General features: G+C 31.7%; 2 protein-coding genes across 2 annotated transcripts; one reads left to right on the forward strand and one right to left on the reverse strand.

Annotated features, from left to right (window-relative positions):
- Nucleotides 1-6458: 6458 nt before the first annotated feature.
- On the reverse strand, nt 6459-10609 carry LOC129291021 (probable lipid-A-disaccharide synthase, mitochondrial). Its single transcript, XM_054928111.1, has 9 exons — nt 10477-10609; nt 10009-10358; nt 9223-9322; nt 8892-8997; nt 8579-8802; nt 8333-8411; nt 7677-7915; nt 6979-7205; nt 6459-6878 (listed from the first exon to the last, which is right to left on the reverse strand). The coding sequence occupies exons 2-9, from the start codon at nt 10275-10277 to the stop codon at nt 6683-6685; spliced, it is 1440 nt and encodes a 479-aa protein (XP_054784086.1). The 5' UTR covers nt 10278-10358; nt 10477-10609; the 3' UTR covers nt 6459-6682.
- LOC129291020 (pentatricopeptide repeat-containing protein At1g06143) lies at nt 10589-13906 on the forward strand. Its single transcript, XM_054928110.1, has 2 exons — nt 10589-10726; nt 11413-13906. Exon 2 carries the CDS (start codon nt 11523-11525, stop codon nt 13239-13241), a length of 1719 nt encoding a protein of 572 aa, XP_054784085.1. The 5' UTR covers nt 10589-10726; nt 11413-11522; the 3' UTR covers nt 13242-13906.
- The last annotated feature ends 9957 nt before the right edge of the window (nt 13907-23863 follow it).

A 23863-nucleotide genomic window follows, 5' to 3' on the forward strand; every position in this document is an offset into this window, starting at 1 on the left:
AAGGTACCAATCTACCTGGTATCCGAAGGCTATATTGGATTCTAACTAACATGGATCGAGTTGAATAAAATCACAGGGGTGGTGGAAGTCTTCCAGCATGGTTTTAACATGTTCTTATCCAATGTTTGAACTTGATACTATTGGTTAAGTTAGGATAATCTTCTATTAACCATGAGCTCGTTAGTGACTGACTCCTCCATTATTGATAGACAATGAAAAAATTGCATCTTTTAAATGCCTTGTGATGCATTAACTTAATACTAATGGAAATGCACTTGTGACCTTTAAGGGGCTGTTTGCTTGCTGGGAAGAAAATGAATGGAATGGATAAAAAATTAAAGATAAAAATAGAATGGTTAAAATGTGGAGAGAATATCAGTCAACTATGTTTGTGAATGGAAAAGGATAATTTAATTTATAAAGTTGGAAATCATAATTCATAAGGTTTATGAAAAATATGGTGATTCACACACCTTCATGGTATATAGTATTAAATTTTATCATTCTTGTTGTGAAGGAGAGAATAATTTAGTTGATTTCTATCTTTTTTTTTTTTAATTCATTCCACTTTTATCATTTCTAGCAACCAAATGCCTCTTAAATATATAAAAGATCCATGATAATCAATTCCAAAGCAAGTTGACAATAAAACCATATGGCTTACTTGAAGAAGTTGAAGTTGATCGGATGGATTGAGACCAAAATGCCACTGTTGGGATTGAGTAAATAAAGATAATGAAGAGTGTAAATGCTCTACAGATTGATACACGGAAATTCTGCTATAGTGTGAATGCTCTACAGATTGAGATTCGAGACATAAAAATTCTGCCATTCATTCTGACTTTGGAATTAGGATCGGATTTAAAATTTAAAACTCATTAATTTATTGTCTCCATTAAAAAAAAAACAGTTTTATATTGGAACTGGGGATATGATAATTGTATTCTACGTCCTTTCTTTATGCCTCAGTGGAGATCATTGCCATTTTAAAAATCTGTACCTGAATGATACAAAAGTTGGCAGCCGCAATTTCGGTCCCACTTTGAATTTATATGTAATCAATATTAAATAAAAAAAATAAACATAGTTGACCAACGAATGCTAAATATCCTAAGATGATTATTTTATATTTATTTAATGAAAAAAAAAAAAGGCATGGAATCTTACAAAACCAGGTCATGAGTCATGGCCAATGCCGAAGAGTTGATTGAAACGGTGAAAAAGAAGAAGAAACATGACATGCATTTCTCTAATAAGGTGACTTGATTAATTCAATGGCTCTTCAGTGGTTTCCAAATAACAGCATTATTGGACCCAATAGATAAATAAATAAAGTTGGGAAAATGAGGCGAGAGCCTAATAGGCCAACCTGTTTAAGCTTATTTAACATGACAGCTAGGCTTATATATAAGACCATAAAATTGCAAAATGAACTTAAACGAGTTAATCCTAATAGGTTCCATTTTAAATGGGCTTAAATAGGTTAACCCAAAGTGGTCGAGGGCTGTCCATTTAAGCCCGCATATATTTTTAAATTTTTTCATATAAAAAATAATTCTTAACTAAATTTTATTAACCCATTTAAGCCCATTTAAATATTTTTAATTTGATAAAAAATGTAAAAAAAAACATAGATAAAAGAGCTCAAAGCCCTTGAGCTAGCCCTAAACTCACTAAAAGATAGACTTAGCATATAGCCTAGTTTGGTATGCAAGCCTTAATTTAGAGGGATTGAGATTGGGACTGGGACTGGGATTGGGAATGATAGTGGAAATGAGGTTTTAAAATTATATTTGGTATGAGGTAATACTTGTAGGAAATACTTTTTTTTATTCTATTTTACAATTAAACATAAATTATAAAAAGACTATAATATCCCTTAGAATTAAAAAAAAAAAAGCAACCTTAACTCTGATAAACCCTTCTTCACCTTCTCCCAAACTGTGAGCACGACGGCACCGAGAGGCCACTGCCTCTACTCTCCAACCAGGCTCCACACATGACGCCTTCAACTATCCAATTCAATCCACGGCTTCAATCCATAGTAAATCCATTGCTTAAATCCACTGCGATTTAGAGAAATAGTAGCAAATGAAAGCAAGTGAGATGCAATTTGGAGGGAGAGATGACTTGCGATAGAGATGGAGATAGGAATGACTTACAATGGAGATGGCAATGGGAACAACTTTTGACAGAGATGGCGATGGAGACAACTTGTGACGAAGAATGCGACTGGAATGACTTGCCATAGGGATGGCAACGGGATCGACTTGTGCCAGAGACGGCCATGGGAACAACTTGCAACAGAGACGGCAAGCGAAATGACTTGCGATGAACGACTTGTGACAGAGATGAAGAAGTAGAGGGTGGCCGAAGATGATGGAGGGGAGAGATTGGAAAGGCATTTTTATCTAAACAATATCAATCCCAGGCTTAATTTTGGTGAGATTGAGTAATGCCATGGGGGTGATGGGTTTCAATATTCCCACCTAGGTGGGATTGAGCAATCCCAAGCATTGGGGGAATGCTTCCTACCAAATATGCTAAAGGTGGGATTATTTTAACCCAATCCTAGTCCTTACCCACCATTGATGTGTACCAAACAGGGCATATAGGTCTCAAAGGGCAAGTGAGCTTAAATGGGCTAACTTTTTTAGACTCGAGCTAGTTAAGGGCTAACCCTTTAGGTCAGGCAAGCCCATTTTCCCAACTTTGTAAGTAAATGGAAAAATTATTCATCTCGAGTGCTTGAATCAACTAATTAAAGATTGATTCAATTTAACTAAAAATTTTAAGTTTAAACTTTGAATATGAAACAATGATTAAATTCTCTTCAGGTAAATCTAGCAAATTGATAATTTAGTAAAGGATATGAGTGATTTTGTGATTTTATTGAACTTCTTTTGTATTTAGATTTATCATGTAGGACTTAAAAGTAATTTTCTCATAAATGAATGTCTTCATAGGTTTTATTTCCTTTTGCTCTAATATTGGAGTATTAATCCTCTAACTAGTTGATCCAAGTCGTGATGAATGTCTTCTTAGTTGGACTTAGATAGTTAGAGATTAAACTGAAAATTGAAGTTTTAAGAAGTGTATATATACATAAATATCACAAAATTAAGTTTTAAGGTAAAGTATTAAAATAAAAAAGATTAATTTAAATCACAGAAACAAAATTTAAAAATAATTTTTGAAATAATATATAAATAAGCATTCTTTGTCTCAAAACGTCAAAAAAGATTAAATGAGAACATTCACATTTCTATGGTAATCACAGGTTAAGTCGGTTATAGATTTTTAGCTTAAATGAGAATTAACTCAAGTGCACCCATAATTTTAAGCTCACAGCTAACTCTAAACTTTTTTCTAATTAAGTTCAACTTTACCAAACTTTTTGCCTTTAGGAGAAGAACTGAATTTAAAGTAAATGTTATTTTTACTTATAAATAGTAGTTCATATATGAATTTAATATACATTTTTTCAAGACTAAGAGTAAGACAAGATAGTATTGAACCATGTGTTTTGATAATTATAGAACTAAAAGAAAAAATTTTTGTTACTTGTGCAGATATTAAAATCCATTGATATGACAAAACCTCCAAGATCATGAAAAATCAAGATAAGAAGTTATATAGGTTTAGTTTTTTATTTCTCTTAGATTCAATATGAAAATTATGAAAGTTTAATCACATGTCATTATTTTAAAATGAATGCATCATCTTTTAGGCTTATAAGTCCTTTGATCTTAATTGTCATATATTTAGAGTGCACTTGTGTTTATGTGTTCATTTCAAGCTTAAAATGATCATTGTTGTTCATTATAGGACTTGTTTTAGTCCATTCAAACTTGAAAAAAAAGTGAGTCATGCTTAAAATGGATCATAGAAGTTGAGCCTTATACTATATGACATTTCAAACTTGAATCAAGATTAATTCATGCTTGATTTGTCACTTGGGACACATTGCATGATGTTTCATGCCTTCAGAATTGATCTACGCGTGATTTGTCGCCTATTCATGTGAGTTGTTTTGATGAAGCTTCTGTACTCCAATTCACGCCTGAAAGGTATTTGCACACACACTTGAATTGTCATATAGCATCAGATTGCATTTAGAAGTAATGATGATTTATGCCTGGAATGTGAATTTCCATGCTTGATTTGTCACTTGTTTACTTGGACATAAATCTAGCATAATAGAGTCTAAAGTCATTCAAGCTTGATTTGTAATGTGCTCAAGCATGATTTGTCACTTTAAGAAGCTAAGTGTTTCTATCATACTATTCACGCTTGAATGTATTTTGATTCCCTACGTGATTTGTCATCCAAAATGACTTGGGCTTTCTGACTAGTCATTTCACGCATGAGTAAAAGAGTGTTCCACGCATAATTTGCATCTCAAATAGCTTTGGCTTTCTATCAGCCATTTCATATGTGAGAGATAGATAGATCTACGCTTGATTTGTTATACAAAATAGTCTAATTCTCACACGTTACAAATCAAGTAGGAGTCATCTCATGTCCACGCTTGAATTGTCATGTATGCTTGATTGGAACTTGGCTAAACTCCATTTCACACATAAATCTTTTGGTTTCATGCTTGAAATGTCACCAACAGTTACATTCACTATTCCAATAGTCTAAACTTTGCCAAACTATGTATATGACTCAATTTAAGTTTAGAGCATGAATTTTTATCAATAAGTGAGCTATTCAAAGTCTAAACATTCTTAAAAATGTTCAATTTGTACATCAAAGATCTTGCATTTATTCATATTACAACTCTTGATAAATTTGTGAAAATGCTCTCATTAGTTCTTAAGTTTTCATTATATTTAATCTACTCTTTATAGAGAATTAAGTTTTCAAGTGAATTGTAACAACTTGTTGGTTATAGCAAAGGTTGTTGTTGAAATAAGGCTAGTCAAATCTTGAGAGTTGTACTAAAGTTACAAGCACTCACTAAATTTTGTGATTATAGTTAAAAAATTTCAAAGGTAATCTTGAGGACTAAATGTAAACCAAGTTATTGGGCTGAACCGGGATAAATCATTGGTGTAAAAGCTTTTTCTCCTTGAATATCTTATCATTTACTTCTACTCTTCTTTAAAATTCAAAAAAAAATTAAATATCACTCAATTCACCTCCTTTTAGGTGCCAGCCACATCGAACAAATAAGATTTATTCTATATATGTGTGTATTAAAATTCAAAAATTCTTTATACACATATCATTTGAAAAAATAATTGCAATTACATAGTAATTATATAAAAAATGATGCTATTCTACTTAAATATAAATATTAAATTGGAAGAATTATTGTGAAGTCCTAGCCAATCAATTTAGTTATCCCCAAATCCCAAAAAATGCATAAATTGCCACTAAATCCTAAATCCCAATGCAATTACAAAAATTTCCTTACATTATTTTTTTAAAAAAATATCATTCATTCACCACCTTCATCAAAGCTCCAGCCACCACTGTCGATTGCCGAGACACTTGGTGGCGCTGGACTTAAACTCAAGTTGTTATTTCCTTTTTTTTTTGGTAAAAATTTGTTATTTCCTAACACCCAAGTTATAATTATCATTTTCCAAGTTATTACTTTTGTATACCTAAGTTATTATTTTCCTTTGCCAAATTCTCATTATGCTTGAATTGTCTTTTACTTAAACTGAAATTATTATTTTCTCATACTCAAGTTGTTATTTTCATTTGCCAAATTGTTATTTCCTTCTACTCAAGGTGACACTAGTTTATATATATATATATATATATATATATAATATAATGTGTACTATTATGTCAATAAGTATAAGTGGCCCAATGGTTATTTTGGGAACCTTGTAGTCTCAGGTTCAATTTTGCACTATGAAGCTCCAGTGACAATGATGGATAAACAAATTAATAATGTAAGGGTATTTTTAATAATTACACAAGAATTTGGGATTGGGTGGCAATTTACGCATTTTATGAGACTTGGAGATAATTGAATGAATTTGTTGGAACTTTACCCTTATTCTCCCAATTAAATTTATAATTGAATAGAAGTTTTGAGTCGCATATGTTGTGACATGTTACTAATAAAAAATGAAGACAAAACAACACAGTGAATCAATGTTTAAATGTAAGAAAAAAATGTTTATATTTAATATTCAATCATATCTCAAATGGAATTATTTTATATTCCTTGAGATCATTTTTGTACCCTTCACATTAATACAGTTGAATCTATTCAAAGCTACTTGGGGTAGTTCAACCCAAAAAAAAAAAAGGTTGCATCATTTGCCTTAAAAAAGTTACCACAAAAAATTGCCCAAAAACCGACCACCAAATCTCCCAATGATAATTTTAAGGCTTCACCTTCTGTACTTGGATTTTCTTTCCATTTCCTCCAAATCTTTTTTTTTTTTAAAATAAATTTTCACTGCATATAATATGTTAAGACATGTAAATAAACAATCATAAGCTCAAAATAATCCACTAGGTACAAAAATATGAGTGCTCAACTTCCTTTAAATCATTCAAAGTTTTTAAAAAAATGGAGAATGCCCAACTAACCCAGATTAGCCAATCCAGCCCAATATGTGATTGGGCACCAGGCCAAGCTTGAACATGGCCGAGCCCAGTATAATTTCACCCCAATCTGAGTCAGAAAAACTGTTCATCATGGCTTTCCTTAATCTATGACGGAATTCTGCCTTCCATGATTTAATATGGTGAGTGCTGCAACTATACTTGGAGTGTAGTCAAGATTTATCAAACTTCCTTGTGAAAAGTTATGCACTATCCTCTCTGACGGGCACAGAAGTTTGAAAACCTTTTCAGCTGCAACTATTTGCTCCTCTCGACATCTGTTATCATGCATTAAATTCCTGCAAAATTTAACAAGGATCTCACTTTAATATTCCAAAAGGGAAAGAACAGTTTTGCTGCTAAATAAAAGTAGCATGAATGATTTCCCTGTGTTCTTACTTGAGCAATGAAGCTAGGTTCCCAGGTGAACAAGATTGAAAAAGCGCTTCAGGAATAATGGCTGAATTTAAGAGAATGTTCGGCAGAGAAATGTATTGTATCTTTGCTTTGCACCGAATAAACCATTCAGTCAAAATATGTGCTCGATATGCAACAACACAAGGTAAACGTGCAAGCTGAAGCTCTAAAGCTGCCGTGCCAGATGTGCATAATGCAACTCTGCTTGCCTGCAATTCATGATTTATGTCTATTTGCAGTTTCCAGGCCAAGAATATGAAGGAATCCAACATCAATAAAAATGACACGAAACCGTGTTACAAATAGTCGAATACATATAAGTTTCTGGGGGAAAAAAACATCTAAGTTGAAGATATGAACTAAGAAGAATCAGAAGCCAATGCCAATACCACCATCCAAGGCATTTACTATCCATTTGCATCAACATGAGAAAACAATTATCTTTATGGAAGACAAATTCTTAAATGTCAATGCAAGTGTAGACTTACATGTCTGTCTCTCTGAGCACTAGAGCTACATCATCCCAAAAATTTTGCATGTTATCATTAAACCAGTTGACAAGACCATGCCTAAACCAGAAATATTAAACGAAATTTCCACTACAAGTTGAATCTTCAGATGCAATGAGTAGAAAATACCGTACTTTTAAAATGTAAGGCTAGAGGGACAATAGGACTCACACTAAAAGCGTCATATTTTAGGTTTGTTGATCCCCCTGGAATCAATATAACAGGAACAGGCCATTTATGAACCGCAGCAGCAATGTAATTTTCCACATGCAGATTGGATGCAACATGAATGACGGTCATCAACTGAGGAAATGTCTCTTTCAGTAGCTCCACTGTGCTTGCAAAGATTGGTAGCATTCGGGTGACTTCTTGTACTCTGCTTCCAGGAAGCACGCTGATGACAGTGGCTTCTTTTAAAGTTATTGCAATAAGATACTACAGTAATTTATTTATCCATGGTAAAGAAAATCATATTATAGTATAGATAAACTTCAACTTAATTCTACAAAATGAAACATTTGATTTTCAAAGGTCAAATCCATAATAAAGTTCAAAACTAAGGTATCTTTTTACTGTTGTACTTTTCCAACTAAAGCTACCTCCATTTTTCCCCAAAACTTTGACAATGGCATGTCACGCTATACCTACATCTAGTTTCTGCCAATGCAAGCAGGAAAGCAGAAACAAATGTTTATCAGAGAAAAGAAAATCATTGGAGAGGTACTGATGATTTGAAACATGAACTCTTATATATGGCACTACCTTAAACAATGGGCTACAGCTTTTATTTGAAAACGAGTTGGAGAGCTACTCTGGATCTGCATTACCTGAGGGCACTGCATGCTTGCTACAGAAATCTTCACCGCTTCCTTCAGCCCTCAGTTCAAGGGCAGGTGATTTGTTTCTCTGAACATTCATCCAATGTTTATAACCAAAATGTTCAAAAATAGGAGACAAGTCATAAAAAAACAGAAGTTATGGAGCAAGAGTACGTTTTATAAATGGAAGTTTTGGTTTAAAAAAAATCACCCCAAAAAAAAAAAAATTGGCATCCAAAGATTCTGTGCTCATACCAAATTCAACTCTAGAATATCTTCTATCATAGGATGCCCAACAAAGGTTGCAGCTAAACCATTTAATTTACAAATTTCAGCCTCATTTGGAAGTATGCACAAGAGATGATCCACAAATTCTGCTAGCCCAGGTAGTCTTGCTTCACCTCCTTTCCATGCCCAAAATGATGGTGCGACATAGTGGAAGTGTACTGGTGAAGGCAACTTTTTCTGATTGTGTCTAGCTGCAAAAAGCATTGTTGAATTTGCATACAGCAAAAATTTCAGTAACAAATATGCATCAGTTTTTCCAGCAAGGCAGGTGTATCAGTACCTCTTAACTGCTTCAAAAACCGAAAAGAAAAGCCCTTTGAGTCAACTGTCAATACAACATGAGGATCAAATTTAGCTGCTGCCTCTACAATTTCCTTCAATTTAACCTGACAATTGGGGGGGGGGGGGGACATATTTGTAAAACTACATTTGTGTGCGTAGGGGTATCTCTAACACATACATACAGATTCACTCATTCACATATGATTCCAAATATATGAAACAAGCATATTTACATTAAATATATATATATATATATATAACGAATAGACCCTTGTTGCAATTTACAATAGCAAATCAAATTGACAAGATCCTTCATTTCCATCACTCACTCTGATTGTATACAGATAAGGCAGCAGTTCCCATATTCCCATTACTGAGATATCCTCCATAGGAAACGACGATTTCAATCCTTCACTGGACATCTTATGCCTGAAATAGATATAACAAAAGGAATTATTTGATAAAACTTTCCATGGATTCTGAAATATGAAGTTACAATAGCACAAGTCATGCCTGGGAGGGGATTTTTGGGGCTTTGAACAATGATAGGTACACTAACAAACTATAAATTAGGAGGAAAACCTAACATTGTTCCTATAACCATTATTTTCAGATCAGTTCTAGAATAAACAGATGCCTTCTGTGCAGCTATTCTATCAAATTTTCAATCAAGAATTAATGCAAAATCTCAGATTTCTGTCTTGGAGGCTTACCGAACACCATTAACTCACACTTCAATTGCTCACTGCATATCAGCAATCCGTTGGGCTGATGGAAACATTCAAAGCATTCAAAGACATGATGAAAATGGACCTTTTTTTCGGGACTGAACTAGGATTCCTCCATTGCTTAAAGAAACAATTAGAAGAAAAACAGAATTTGCTTTTCTTTTCTTTTCTTTTTGTCTTTTTCTTTCTTTCTTTGTTTTGTTTGTACCCCCCCTCCCAAAAAAAAAAAAAACAAAACAAAACAAAACAGCAGAAACCAAATTCAAGTAACATTGGAGGAGTTCGATTTCTGTAGAACAAATGGAATTCTTACAATACAAAACATTCCAAATACACTGCAATAATATGTTCAACTCTGGGATAATTCAAGGAGGAAGAAAAGCCTACCCTCCAACACCAGCAAAACGGACAGGAAAAGGGCACAGATTCTTCAAAGAAGCCATGAGACGGGAAGCAATAGAATCCCCAGAAACCTCACCAGCGACAATGAAAACTCGTAGCTCACCATCTTTCGCCGCCATATCAAGGGGCGCTTTGGCTGTTGAGGATGATGAAGACACTGACGCTATACTCTGCTTTCTCTGTAGTATCCATAACCCCAATACATTCAAACTTTTCCAATTCAACTTTCTTCTGCCTATATTCGCTCCCAGCATCGTAGCGCCCGCTTGCAAGAGACAAAGTAGAAACTCTTCAAAGCTATGGCAGAAGCCGGGGGAAGACCAGATGACAAGTGACTAGTGAAGCAGGACGAGAAGGTTAGAAACGACAAGTTCAAAGACGTCGTTTCAGTCAAATTGCACTCTACGTTGATAATAAATTGTTTAAATAAAATCATAATTTTTTAAATTCAACCTGTCAACATTTCTTTCGGTCATCCCTCTTCGTTGGCTTCCCCTGTCCTCGCAGACATATACAGCTCTTCGCTCCCTCTCTTCCGCTACATATCTCGTTCTCTCTCTCGAAAACTCGATATACACTGCTTGCGAAGTCCAAAGCAAGAACTCCTGGTCGCACAGAAAATTTCATTTCTCACTTGTTTCGCATCTTCTGAGCCCAATCTTTCTCTTGTTAAATGAATTGAGTTCGATGCTCAGATTTTCGGGTAATATATCTCATCTTTTCTCTCTTTAAATTGTTTTTCTGCTTTATACCTGCTGATTATTCTATTTGATTTGGATTATTATATATTTCAATTCAATGGTTCAATTCATTGGAGGCTGTGATATTGATTTTTGTCGTGTGAAAGTGAATATATATATATATATATTTTTTTTTTCCTTGAAATTGTTTAGAATCAACAATGGTTTTGGTTTCCCTCAATAATTTTCCCCTTATCATGGCCAAAATGTGTAGTCATATTATCTATTTTTCTTATGATATTGATAAGAATAAAATGAGTTGTAATACTAAATTAGCGGCTTCAGATAATTTAGATTTCGCCAAGATAAATATAATTAGCTTCCAGTAGATGAAGCCTACTCAATAGATGATTTTCATAGTAAATCTTCATTTATTTAACTTAGTTTACATGTAATCTGGATATATGGATCATAGTCAATATTAAAATTAAAACTAGTTAAAAAAAAAAAAAGGACAGAGGAATGAGGGCAATAGAAAACAAAGCTCTTTTGTATTTTTGTTTGTAATTCAGAAAATAAGCATTGTTCTAACAAATGCATTCTTTCAAATCATGATCAGCGTTTTCCTAAAATTCACCATTTGAAAATAGCAAATAGAAATTAATATATGAACTCTATATTTTTATTTGTTTTCCTTGTAATTTGGCAGGATTTTTATAGTCCAAATGTGTTACTTTGGTGTCTGGGGACAATGAAGACAGTGCTTAACGGCTAAGTAGAGGTTCCTCGCCCTTGGAACGTACATTGTTTATTGAGGTGATGGTATCGAAATGTTCAATTTTGAAGCATCTTTTACAACACCGCTACTCACACACTCTGTCAGAGGCATTTCTCAACCAACTGAAGGCTTGCTCTGAGCTAAAAACACTAGAATCGATTTATGCTTCCATGATTAAGACTAATGCCAACCAAGATTGCTTCTTGATGAATCAATTTATAAGTTATTGTTCAATCTTTTCTTGCATGGATTTTGCAACTTCTGCTTTTAACCAGATGGAGAGTCCTAATACTTTTGTTTACAATGCATTGATTAGAGGCTCAGTTCATTGCTGTTACTTAGAACAAGCTTTCGTATATTATACACACATGCTGCAATGTCGAGTGAATCCTGCCAGTTACACGTTTTCTTCCTTAGTTAAGGCTTCTACATTATTGTTGAGCTCATGTTTTGGCCAAGCTATTCATAGCCACATTTGGAAGCATGGGTTTGAGTTGCATGTGTTTGTTCAGACTACTTTGGTTGAGTTTTATTCGACTTTGGGTGACATCAAGGGCTCAACAATGGTCTTTGATGAAATGTGTGAAAAAGATATTTTTGCTTGGACAACAATGATTAAAGCTCATGTTCGCCATGAGGATATGCATTCTGCACAGAGATTGTTTGATGAAATGCCTGAAAAGAATGTTGCAACATGGAATACCATGATTGATGGATATACAAAATCACGAAATTTTGAATCTGCAGAGTTATTGTTTTATCAAATGCCCTCCAGGGATATAATTTCATGGACAACCATGATGATCTGCTATTCTCAGAACCAAAGATTTCGTGATGTGATTTCACTATTTCATGACATGATATATAGTGGGTTTAGTCCTGATGAAGTGACTATGGCCACTGTCATTTCAGCCTGTGCCCATCTAGGAGCACTTGACATAGGAAGGGAGGTCCACCTTTACTTGATGCTAAATGGATTTGATCTTGATGTTTACACAGGGTCGGCACTCATTGATATGTATGCAAAATGTGGGAACTTAGATAGGTCACTTTTGGTTTTCTACAAATTAAATAACAAAAACCTCTTTTGTTGGAATTCTATTATTGAAGGGCTTGCGGTACATGGCCATGCTCAAGAAGCTTTAAGAATGTTTGATAAAATGGAGAGGAAAGGAATCAAACCCAATGCAATAACGTTTATCAGTGTCTTGAGTGCTTGCACCCATGCAGGATTTGTGGAAGAGGGCCGTCAGAGGTTTGTGAGCATGATCCAGGATTATTGTATCACTCCTCATGTCGAACACTATGGATGCATGGTTGATCTGTTGAGCAAGGCTGGCTTGCTTGAAGAAGCTTTAGACATTATTAGAAGCTTGGCATTTGAACCTAATTCTGTTATTTGGGGTGCCTTGTTGAATGGGTGTAAACTTCACAGGAACTTGGAAATTGCTTATATTGCTGTTCAAAATCTGACAATATTGGAGCCTGATAACAGTGGGTATTACAGTCTCCTTGTTAACATGTATGCTGAAGTAACTCGGTGGAGTGAGGTTGCGAAAATCAGAACTGCCATGAAGGAGCTGGGTATTGAAAAGAGATGTCCTGGATCAAGCTGGGTTGAGATCAAAAAGAAAATTCATCAGTTTGCAGCATATGACAAATGTCACCCATCTTTTTGTGAAGTTCGCTTAGTGCTAACTGAACTGGATGGGCAGATGAAGCTAGCAGGCTGTGCCCCTGAACTGGAGTCTATTTCGTAATGGCTGCTGCTCTTCTACAGCAAATGATTCTCAAGATTGACATGTAGAGGATAGAAAGGAGGAAGAATGTTGTTCAAATTAGAATGAACTTGGACACGTGGATTACTTGATGGCCCTTTTTTACCCCATCTAGTATTGCTTGTCCCTTCATGTAGCACAAAAAAACATTGAAAGTTCAAAAGCACTTCAGACGACGCCGTGTACTGACTGCTGAACTAGTATGTTGATATATTCAGTTATAATTCTCTAATTGTAAATATTATTTTGTCCGGTCAGTCATACTTAATTCCTTTTACCGTCATCTAGAGTGCAGAAGTTAGTTTGGTGAGTACATTTTGAATATTGGTGTCATCTACAGTAAATAATGCAGAACAGAAGTTCAGCACCAATGGAATTCCAACTCAATATGATGGAGCATTTTGGATGAGAGGCTCTCCTTCTAGGATGCTACATGTTGGGTGTGAAATTGGTTACAAGATTGCACGAAAAGTGACCAAATCTTTGTTTTCTCCATTCCAGCATGGCACCACTAGGGCTAAAGGAGCTATGGAGCACATTGTGTGCCATTGCACTTGATGTCAAGCCTGGTCTGATGTGATACTTTTTTTTTTCTTTTTTTTTTTGCTCCCTGTCCACATGGCCACATGGGGAGTCAAGTCAAGGGATTAACCTTAAGATCACATGGAAAGAGTTTTGCAGGTTGAAGAGGCATACTTCTATTCTGGTGGAAAAAGCTAGAATTAGGCTCATTGAATGGAATGACTTTCCCTTTCATATTAAAAATGATAAAACCTAATACTATATATCATAAATGTGACAAGACAATAACCAAAACTTGTATACATCTCATGAATAATGACTCTTAAATTTCAATCTCATGAATTAAATTACCCTTCTTTTTTGTAAACATGATTGATCTCTCTTCCATTCACATTTTGATCATTTTATTTTTGTCTTTATTTTTTTAATTCACTCCATACCTATTCTTTCTAGCAACCAAATGAGCCACTAAGAGAATGTGAATATGAGAAAGTAAAGAGGAGAGAAAACTCCAGGCCTTGTTGACTGTCATTGTAGAGGCTTTTGGTCCTGCTATTAAGATATTTGAATCCTTTTACTCATTTTCTACGTCTAATTGCAAAGAATCAATTCAATAATTGCTGTTTTCCACCTATATGCAACTTAAAGTATATTTTCAAAGAAATAGTCATGTATAAGATGCTCTAAGATAACAGTGTGTACGTGTGTGTTGAGAAGCACACGACACAATGAATATGAATGACTCTGGCTAATCTCCAATGAAGTCCGTTCACAAGCTGAACTAGAAGAGAAGGTGGAGGAGGATAAGGTCAATATAGATGTCTTGGCCATACCACATAACTTCAATGGTGACGTAGTCATCTCATTCATCTCATAGACTTTTAATTAGCACTGACAAAAGGACTCAAGAGTGTTGGTGGCATTAGTTCTTCGAAGAATAGGAGAAGATATGAAAGAAAGAACATTGCACACAAGATTTTAATGCATGTGCAACACTTTTCTTTAAGCTTTAAGTTGTCCCTATTTATTTCAAACTTTCAGGTGCAAACTGGATTAAGGATGAACTTTTTCAGGATAAATAAGAAAATGTTTTAAGCAGTATTGTTGTACTCTCAAAACTCAAGTTAAGATAGCAACGTTGTTTACAAAGTGGTGATTTGCTTTCATGAATGCATATATATATATATATCATGTCCAAGGCGACGTATGAACTGGGGCATCTCCTATTGAGAAGACGATGAAAAACTAAAATATTGCATCACAGTGCATATATTTGTGTCACTTCATTTACTAATATTGACAATTGAAGAAGAAAACAAGCATAAAACAATGCTAGCGGCGGGGAATATGCAAAGTCAAGGAAAGCAGCAGATGATACATATCAATTTTATATATTTTCCAGAATTTCGGTGTATGTGAATGGATATGCACAAGTTGAAGCACATGAGGAGATGCAATGTAATCAGTATAAATAAAGAGCAGATCCACTACTAGCTAAAGGATATACAATCACATCAGTCAAGCAGCAATAAGAAATGATTCCGAGGATGGCAACTCCATTATGCCCAGGTAATGTAATACTCTCATGCAGTGGATCAATATGGGTATGGGGACAAGTTTTGGTGCTCATTACTGTAATGAAATTTATGCCATCTAAAATTAATTTTAATAGCTTAAGTTTAGCTGTTCAATTTTAATCTGAGCAGTCTAGATTGGTGCTTATCACTAAAACTAATCTCACATATGTGCCATGATGAGTAATGCGATATTCATCGTTGCAATGAGATTGAATTATTCAAATCTATTTCAAATGATTCATATTTAAAGTTTTAGGTTTATAATATGTAGTGATTTTTTTTTTTTGAGAAAATGATAGTTAGAAGATTATATTTATTTTAAATTTTGTTTCTATTAAAATAAAAAAAAAAATACAAAAAAAAAAAAAAGAATGGACAGGGAAGAAGAAGTGGCCGGAGCTTGTGGGAGCAAGTGGGAAAGAAACAAAAATGAGGATAGAGAAAGAGACTGCAGACACTGTGGATGCCATTGTGGTGTTACTATCGTCATCCAGGACTACCGATGCAATCGGGTTTGGGTTTGGGTCAACCCTGAATGCATCGTCACTCGCGTTTCCCATGTTGGCTAAATCACCTCCCTTTTATATTTGACATTTTAATTTTATATAAGATTTCATTTAATTTTTTAGTTTCATAAGCTACGTTGTGATTTATGTTTACTCTTTGGTATAAAAGTTGGTAGATTTAGATATGTAATAATTGAAAAGGATATGAGTTTTATGTTTTTTATTCATAATTCATATATATATTATAAGTATGCAATTTCATACATTTTTTAAATATATATATATATAAATATTAAAATTATTATTGGTATTATTATTATAAAAATTTAAAAGAGTCAATATATTATTGTAAAAAATATTTTAAAATATTAAAAAACTGAATTAGATCTATTGAAAGAATACATATATATTATAAATAATAAAAATGTCAAATTTCAAAAGAAAAAGGAAAGATAGGTTGCATATCCAATAATTTTAAAATGCATTAAATGTCGTTAATAATTGGAGCCCAACATAGTGAATATTATAGAAAGTTAAAAAATATTGGACCTGATCGTATTAGCCTTTGTTTTAAGGCCTTTCTTTTCTTGTTTCTTTCCTGTCCAATTTCTCTCTCTCTCTCTCTATATTTATATCAATTAAGTGAGTCATATTGTAATGTACATTTTGTGTTCGTTCAGGCTCAAATGCCAATAATGAATTATTTACCTTAGTCATACTCCTCATTATGGTATCACAAACAAGGTTTAGGCTTTCGCAACTCAATTTGTTTTGAGTCATCATCCTCAAAAGAGCCCCCTTTGTTCGCTTGAAGAAAATCCTAACCCAAAAGGAAAACAAAAAAAAACCTTTTCAACGCATTCCATAGTTGTTGATCTGAACCACATTTCTCTAATTCTTTTCATCATTGTCGTTGACGATGCCATCCGATGAAGAAATTACTATCAAGAAAGATAAATCTTCCACTCTCGACCTATATCATTCCTTTTTTTTCCTTCCTTCTAAAACCCAAGCAACAACCTTAGTTGCACAACCTCTTATTGGAGCAACAAACTACGTCATCTAGAGCAAAGTAATGAAGATGGCCCTTCGAGAAAGAAACAAGAAAATAAAGACCTTAAAACAAAGGCTAACAAGACCAGCCCAATATTTATTAACTTTCTATAAATATAAAATAAAACTATAACAATATAAATCCAAACTGTTCAAGTTAAAATTTTGATATTTATGACGATCGATTAGCATCAAACATAATTAGGTGTGTAATATAGTTAAGTAAAAAGAGATTATGACTAAGTTTTGGGCTTACTTGTGAGATCTTAAAATGGCCTGGGATCTTGATTTTAAGAAGCTCATCCTTGAATTTGATTCGTGTGAAACCATTAAGTTGATTAATGGTATTGATCCCCTTGACCATTCAAACACCGATCTTGTTGATGAAATCAAATCATTGTTGGCTCAAGATTAAGTGATGCTTATTCAATAGATTTCGAAGGATGCCAACAAAGCTACTATCTTCTTTTTAAATTAGCTTTTTCTTATATTAATGCATTTAGTGAAAGAGACCTATGATAAAACATTAAAAGATATATAATATAATATATTTCCTATATGGAAATATATTTATAGACTAATCATAAAGCACTAAAAATATGCAAACTAGCATACATGCATAGTCCTTAATACTAAGCAAAATATAATCATTAATTGTATTTATATTTTATCTTTACTTATGGTTTACCTTCTAGTCTCTACTAATAGTTCTTTACTTACAGTTTATATGCTAAAAGATTATATTCCTACATGTTTATAATTAAAAAAATATAATTTTATTCTTTTATTATATCTAAAACTTATTTTTAAGGAAAATAAAATATTTAACTTTAAAAGCAAATCACAAACATATATTAAGAATAAAAAAATTAATCTCACAATATTTAATAAAATTTAATTTCTTAAAAAAAGTCTTAAAATAGTGGCTTTAAGGTATCAACTCGCTATTCAAAAATGTCAAATATGTATCAAAAATTAAAAAAAATTAAATTAAAAAATAGTAGCAATTTAAAATATTGACGCTTTGTGAAAAAAAAAAAAAAACTACAGGCACTGTGGACGCCATTGTGGTGTTGGAGGGCACCATCACCATTAAGGATTATCGGCGCAGTCTAGTTTGGGTTTGGGTCAAGGTCAACTCTCATGGCAGTATCACTTATGTTCCTCACATTGGCAGACCACCTCTTCCTTGTCAAAAGTGTACATTTATTTTTTTAATTTATACAAAATTTTAATTTGTATTATTTTAATTATCAACTATATTCATAAAATCAGTGGCAAAAATTAAAAAAGAAAGAAACTATTTGATTTTAAAAAATTGCATTTCATTTCAAATCCAATCTTTTGAACTATCAATAAGATGAAGATTAGCATAAATAAATATTACTTTTTTAAGTTCAACTTAAAATGTATAGGTTACCTAGGATGAAAAATAATAAAATATCTATAAATACACAGCATAATCTTCATAAATTCTCAATGTAATATCTTGTAATTGATAAAAAAATATTTAAGAGTAAATGCAACAAAATTTTTTGCTATGGGAGCCTTAAGTGAGATTCTCTCTCTCTTTGTTTTTTTTTTTTTGGCTCTGCACGTAGTCCCTTAAGTTTTATCAGTCTGCAATTTTAGTCCTTATCATAAATTATAGAATTAAATTTGCTTACATGTGTATATATATATGACTCTATTAAGTCTATTGTCGAGTTGGTAAAATTATGATAAATTAGACATTTTATAAGTAAATGACTACTAACTTTTTTGCCTTTCTGCCTAACATTAGGTGAAATTTAAGGGACTAGAAGCAACAAAAAATATATAAGGACAAATACTGCAAAACATGTTAAAAGCAAAGGACCAATAGTTGTGATTTGAGAGAGAGAGAGAGAGAGAGAGAGTTATATACAAGTTTCACATAAGAAAATTAACTACTGTTTATTAATAATTGAATTAAAGCCAACTTTAATTTAGTTATTAATTAATTTTATGGTAATTAATTTCTTTATGCATGATTTCAACGTAATTCTTTCAAAAAATTATATATTTAGCTTTATATATGTACTTATTATGCTTACTTCCAATCAAATTTTTTTTACCAGTACTTCCAATCAATTTAATGCATGTGAATTTTTATAAATTTTTTTATTAAAATAAATTAACTTGTTTTGATTTAATTGGATAAAAATATATTAAATATATAAGAATGGAAGAATAAACTTTTAAACAAAACAAATACAATGTTTCTACATCTATTTAAAACAACATTTCTCTGCTTCAACACGAAACATGTTAGGTTGATCTTTCATTTAAAATAAATGATACGATTTTAATATTAATTTATCACTTAATATTAATATCAATTACTTTACTTGCATATCTGATCAGAGAAAGAAATCTCAAATTAATGACCATGATTTTTTTTTAAAAAAATCAAGATTCCATTCATTGAACATGATTGATGCATGCATCTTTTTGTAACTGCCATATATTATCTTCCTTTCCCTTATTTCTTCAACTTCAATATCCCAAATTCCACTGTTTCAATACCATAGGTCATTTTTCCATTAAAAATAACAGATACGGTTTTAATTACAAATAATAATATTAATATATTAATTTATCAATATCAATATTAATTGCTTTACTGGCATATATTTAATGATAGAAAGAAATCTCAAAATAATCACCTTAATGAACCTGATTCCATTCATTGAACCTGATTGATGCATATCTTTTGTAACGTCTATATAAATAATCATCCATTCTCTTATTTCTTCATCCACACATCATTGTCTGAGCACATCTCACACTTGAAAGGAACGTTCTTAGAAAGAGATGAGGGCCTTTCAGTAATTCTCAATTCCTTCTTCTAGCTTTCCCAAAGCTTTCTCCTATTGATGGAGGGAAATGGACTTCCCTCATGTAGATGAAAATGGTTCGTGTGCGGCTGCAAAGGAGACTCCTTTCATTTACGATTCTGTAAACCAAACAAGACCTAAGGATACCAGCAAGAGTTGGGAGAGGAGAAATGAAGGATCCAAAGAAGGCACGGGGCACAAAGAGGATTTTTTTTCGATCAGTAAATTCATCAAACTCAAACTTCTAATTTAAAAATAACAGAAGATTATTTATTCAATTCTCCTAATATACATTTTGCATGCGACTAATGCTTTTTATGATATTAAAGTTAGATGAAATTAATGTCGTGAATGGAAACTTTCATTCCCTTAAATTTATTTTGGTTATGGATTTGATTTCTCGAATTAATTTATCAGTTTGGTCATTAATGTTTTTTTTTAAATTATCATATTAATCCTTTAGCTTTTAAACACAAATGGACTCTCAAATAACTCGTTTAAATATGTAGTTAAATGAGAATAAATTATTTCTTAAATCAATTTAATTTTCACCAATTTTGTTTATTATACTAAGTTTTATTTTTTTTTATTTTTCAGTTTGTTTTTTCTCATCTAAATAATTACACTTTTTCATTAATCTATATAGCTCCCATCAATTAATATTCCATTAAATGTATGTCAATAGATTTTAACAGTTTTAATTTGAGAGAATAAATTTCCTTATCCCCACTGTAAATTCATATGATTAGTTTTAATTTGGCTATATGTTAGTTACCCCCTTAATTAATTATACAAAGTATGACATTGATGATTCATAATAGGAAAAACATAGCTTTGAATATGTGCATTTTACTCGTGTTTTACCTTTGTTCTTTGCACTTTTTTTGACAGTTTAAATCCCTACACTTTTATTTTCTATGGTTTTAGATCCCTCCAAGGTTTTTATACTTTATTTATGGAGAGACCCAAAATAATAAAAAATAAAATTATATGGGCTTAGAACACTAAAAAAAATACAAGAATCAATAACAAAACATGAGCAAAGTGCATTTTTTAGTGTATTTCTAGCTAATTAAGTTCCTCATAAAACTTTCAATCTCAAAAAAGTAGTTAGCATTTTCAATAAAAACATAACATTTAAATTGTATTAAATATAAATTAATTTTGATATTAATGATAGTAGAGAGAAAATGCAAGAAATTAAATTTGCATTTAAAAACATAATTAAAAAAAAGTCACACAAGATTCTATTTAATTAGATTACATGAAGTATTTTAATTGAACAAACTATAAATTATGTAGTACACTTGGTCTACCTTAGTATTTCTCTTATTAGAGATTTATTTACTGTATAGTATTTGATTAATTTATAAAAATTAATGATAAATTCTACTCTATTTTTTAGGTTAAAAATATGATATTGAAGTAGCAAAGAAGGATATAATGCCAATATAGAAGAAATATCAAGAGCTTGCTCAAAATATAAATGAATTTCAATCCTAATGTTTGACTATTGTTGAAAACATAATGATTCCAGTCCTATGAAAAATATAATGATTTTTTAATCTAGTAGAAAATAAAATAGATTCCAATAATCTTATATTTAAAATTTCACTACGGAGGAATTTTCTAATATTATTGGGTCCTTAACAATATTTTCTAATTGCATTGGAATCTATTTTATTTTTTTTAGAAGATTAAAAGTAGATCACTATCTTTTCAACATGTTTTTAGCCTCCAAATTAGAGTAGAATTTATCATTAATCTCCATAAATTGATCAATTATAGTAATTAAATCCTATGTATGTCTGATATCATTATATAGCGTTAAAGATTGACAACTTTGAGAGATTAAAATGTTAATGATGAGCTCAAGTGAAAACAGTGTCAAAAATGATATAATGAAGAGAGGATGATAGTTAAGTCACAAAAGAAAAAAATTAACAACAATTAGGTCCCTGATTTTTTTTTTGAAAAAATAGTTATAAGTATCAAATTAAATAGTTACAAATTTAAAAGTTTCAATTACAAATATAATATTTAAATTCTAAATATAACAATTAGTTTATGATTTGAATTGTTGTTTATAAATTTGAATTGATATTTATAATTTATTTTATCAAAAATTTTGTTAATAATTTTACTGTCATTAATTCATCATTTTAGAAATTTATTGTCATTCTCCCTATAATGAATGATAATTATCATGGCTGAAAATATATACTTTGAGTTATCATGGCAAAACTAATATATGGAAATTAAAATTAGAAACTGATCGTATGAATTTAATGTTAATTATCATTTCATCTAACTTTATATTGCAGAAACATTCAAGGATGATATCATCAATAAAACTCTATTTTGAAAATTATAATGTTATTGGGTTTGATGAATTTATTTCAGCTGTCGCTTTTGAGCCCCGTTGTCTTCTTTGAATCTTCCATTCTCCAGGATTTTGTTATTGATTTGTATCCTTAAACATGTGATATTGTTATTTATGGATGCTGGAAACGCTAACGAATAATACCAAAATCAGCCCACATCTGATTATTCATTACTAATGAATAATACTACTTCCCAATAGCATATTTATTTTACATTTGCATATTTTTTTCAACAAGACTTTGCATATGGACCATGAAATTTTGGTAGACAATTTACAATTAAGATGAGGATCTTCTAGCAATTTTAATATTTTTTTATTACACATAAGTATCTTCTTTTCAATGACAATCATGTTCAAACCTTATGGTCCATTTGGTGTCATCGAACTGAAGTTTGAGAAGCAGAATTGGGGGGGAAGTGAAAAATATAATTGTCCGTTTGGTAGGGTGTAACTCAATTCTCTATAGAGCCCACTTCCATAAAAAATAATGGAACCAGGTTCCATAACTAGACTGATGAAAGTGGACCATTTCCAAGGAGCCACAAATTTTATGACCATTATACCCATTGTAATTTAATTTATTGACAACTATGCTCTCCCGATCTATTCTTCTCTCATGTCCTCTTCTTTGTCATCCATCATTAGCTATCGCCCCTTTCTCCTTCATCTATCATCTCCTCTCCTTTCTCAATCTCTACTGCCATCACCTCCTCCTCCACCTTCTCTTTCGTCAAGTTTTAGAATTAGTCTCTTGAACTAGACGCAATACACCTCCATGATATTATCAATATAGGAGTTAGGCATGGAATTTTCATGTAAAGAAACTGGCTATGATGTGAAATAACCATTTTATCTAAGTCAAGGGATGTAACTGCTTTAATTAACACTTTAAGTTTTAGTTGTTACATTACTACAAAAAAAAAAACAATTCTAAATACTAATTTAGCAACAACTTAGTAACTAGTAATAATATACAAAAATTGCAATGCATATATTCAACCAATGAACTTGTTACTGAATTCAAATGATACAAATCAAATTTATATCATTTTCCTTGAAATCATACTTTTAGACCATATATGTGACCATTATCATTTGATCATTTTCCTTTTGTACTTAACCCTGAGTTATATCAAATTAAAATATTTTTCTTCAACTTTCACAACCTCAAATTTTTTTTATGAGCCTTTTTATTGCTAACATTTGAAGAAATGAGGGCTGCTCAGGGTCTCAAACTTGAACCATCCCTCCCTAAAAAAACAAAATTCTTCAAATTTAGTTATTAAAAAATTATTTACAAATTAATTTGATTTAAATTTTTTCCCCAAAAACCACTTATTATAACTTAAATGTATAACTTATGTGTGTATATTTAATGTAATCAAATGAACAATAATAATAAATGTCGGCAAAGATATCTAGCTAAATATCCCCAAAAATTATTCAAATAAATATTTAAATTTTTTTTATTTGAAGGAAAAATTATTAAATATTTCAAATTAAAATTATTTTAAAAAAATTATAAAATAACTATTCCCTCCATTTAAAAAACTAAGACATTTTTAACCAAATTTTACCTTCCAATAAAGTAGTTACCTACTTTTCAACTAATCATATCTTTTATATTTATCTTTATTAAATACCCTATAATAAATAAAAAGTCATTATCAATAGGATCACTTTTGGAAAAAAGGTAATGATT

Source organism: Prosopis cineraria, unplaced genomic scaffold (genome assembly GCF_029017545.1).
Source record: "Prosopis cineraria cultivar Desert tree isolate PC_DT_omini unplaced genomic scaffold, ASM2901754v1 PC13, whole genome shotgun sequence".
NCBI lineage: Eukaryota > Viridiplantae > Streptophyta > Magnoliopsida > Fabales > Fabaceae > Prosopis > Prosopis cineraria.

Coding starts and splice junctions, on each gene's coding strand:
- LOC129291021 (XM_054928111.1), bottom strand. CDS start 10,277: ATGCTGGGAGCGAATATAGGCAGAAGAAAGTTGAATTGGAAAAGTTTG. Junction 7,916..8,332: donor CAAGCATGCAGTGCCCTCAG/GTAATGCAGATC, acceptor TAACTTTAAAAG/AAGCCACTGTCATCAGCGTG. Junction 6,879..6,978: donor AACCTAGCTTCATTGCTCAA/GTAAGAACACAG, acceptor TAAATTTTGCAG/GAATTTAATGCATGATAACA.
- LOC129291020 (XM_054928110.1), top strand. CDS start 11,523: ATGGTATCGAAATGTTCAATTTTGAAGCATCTTTTACAACACCGCTAC.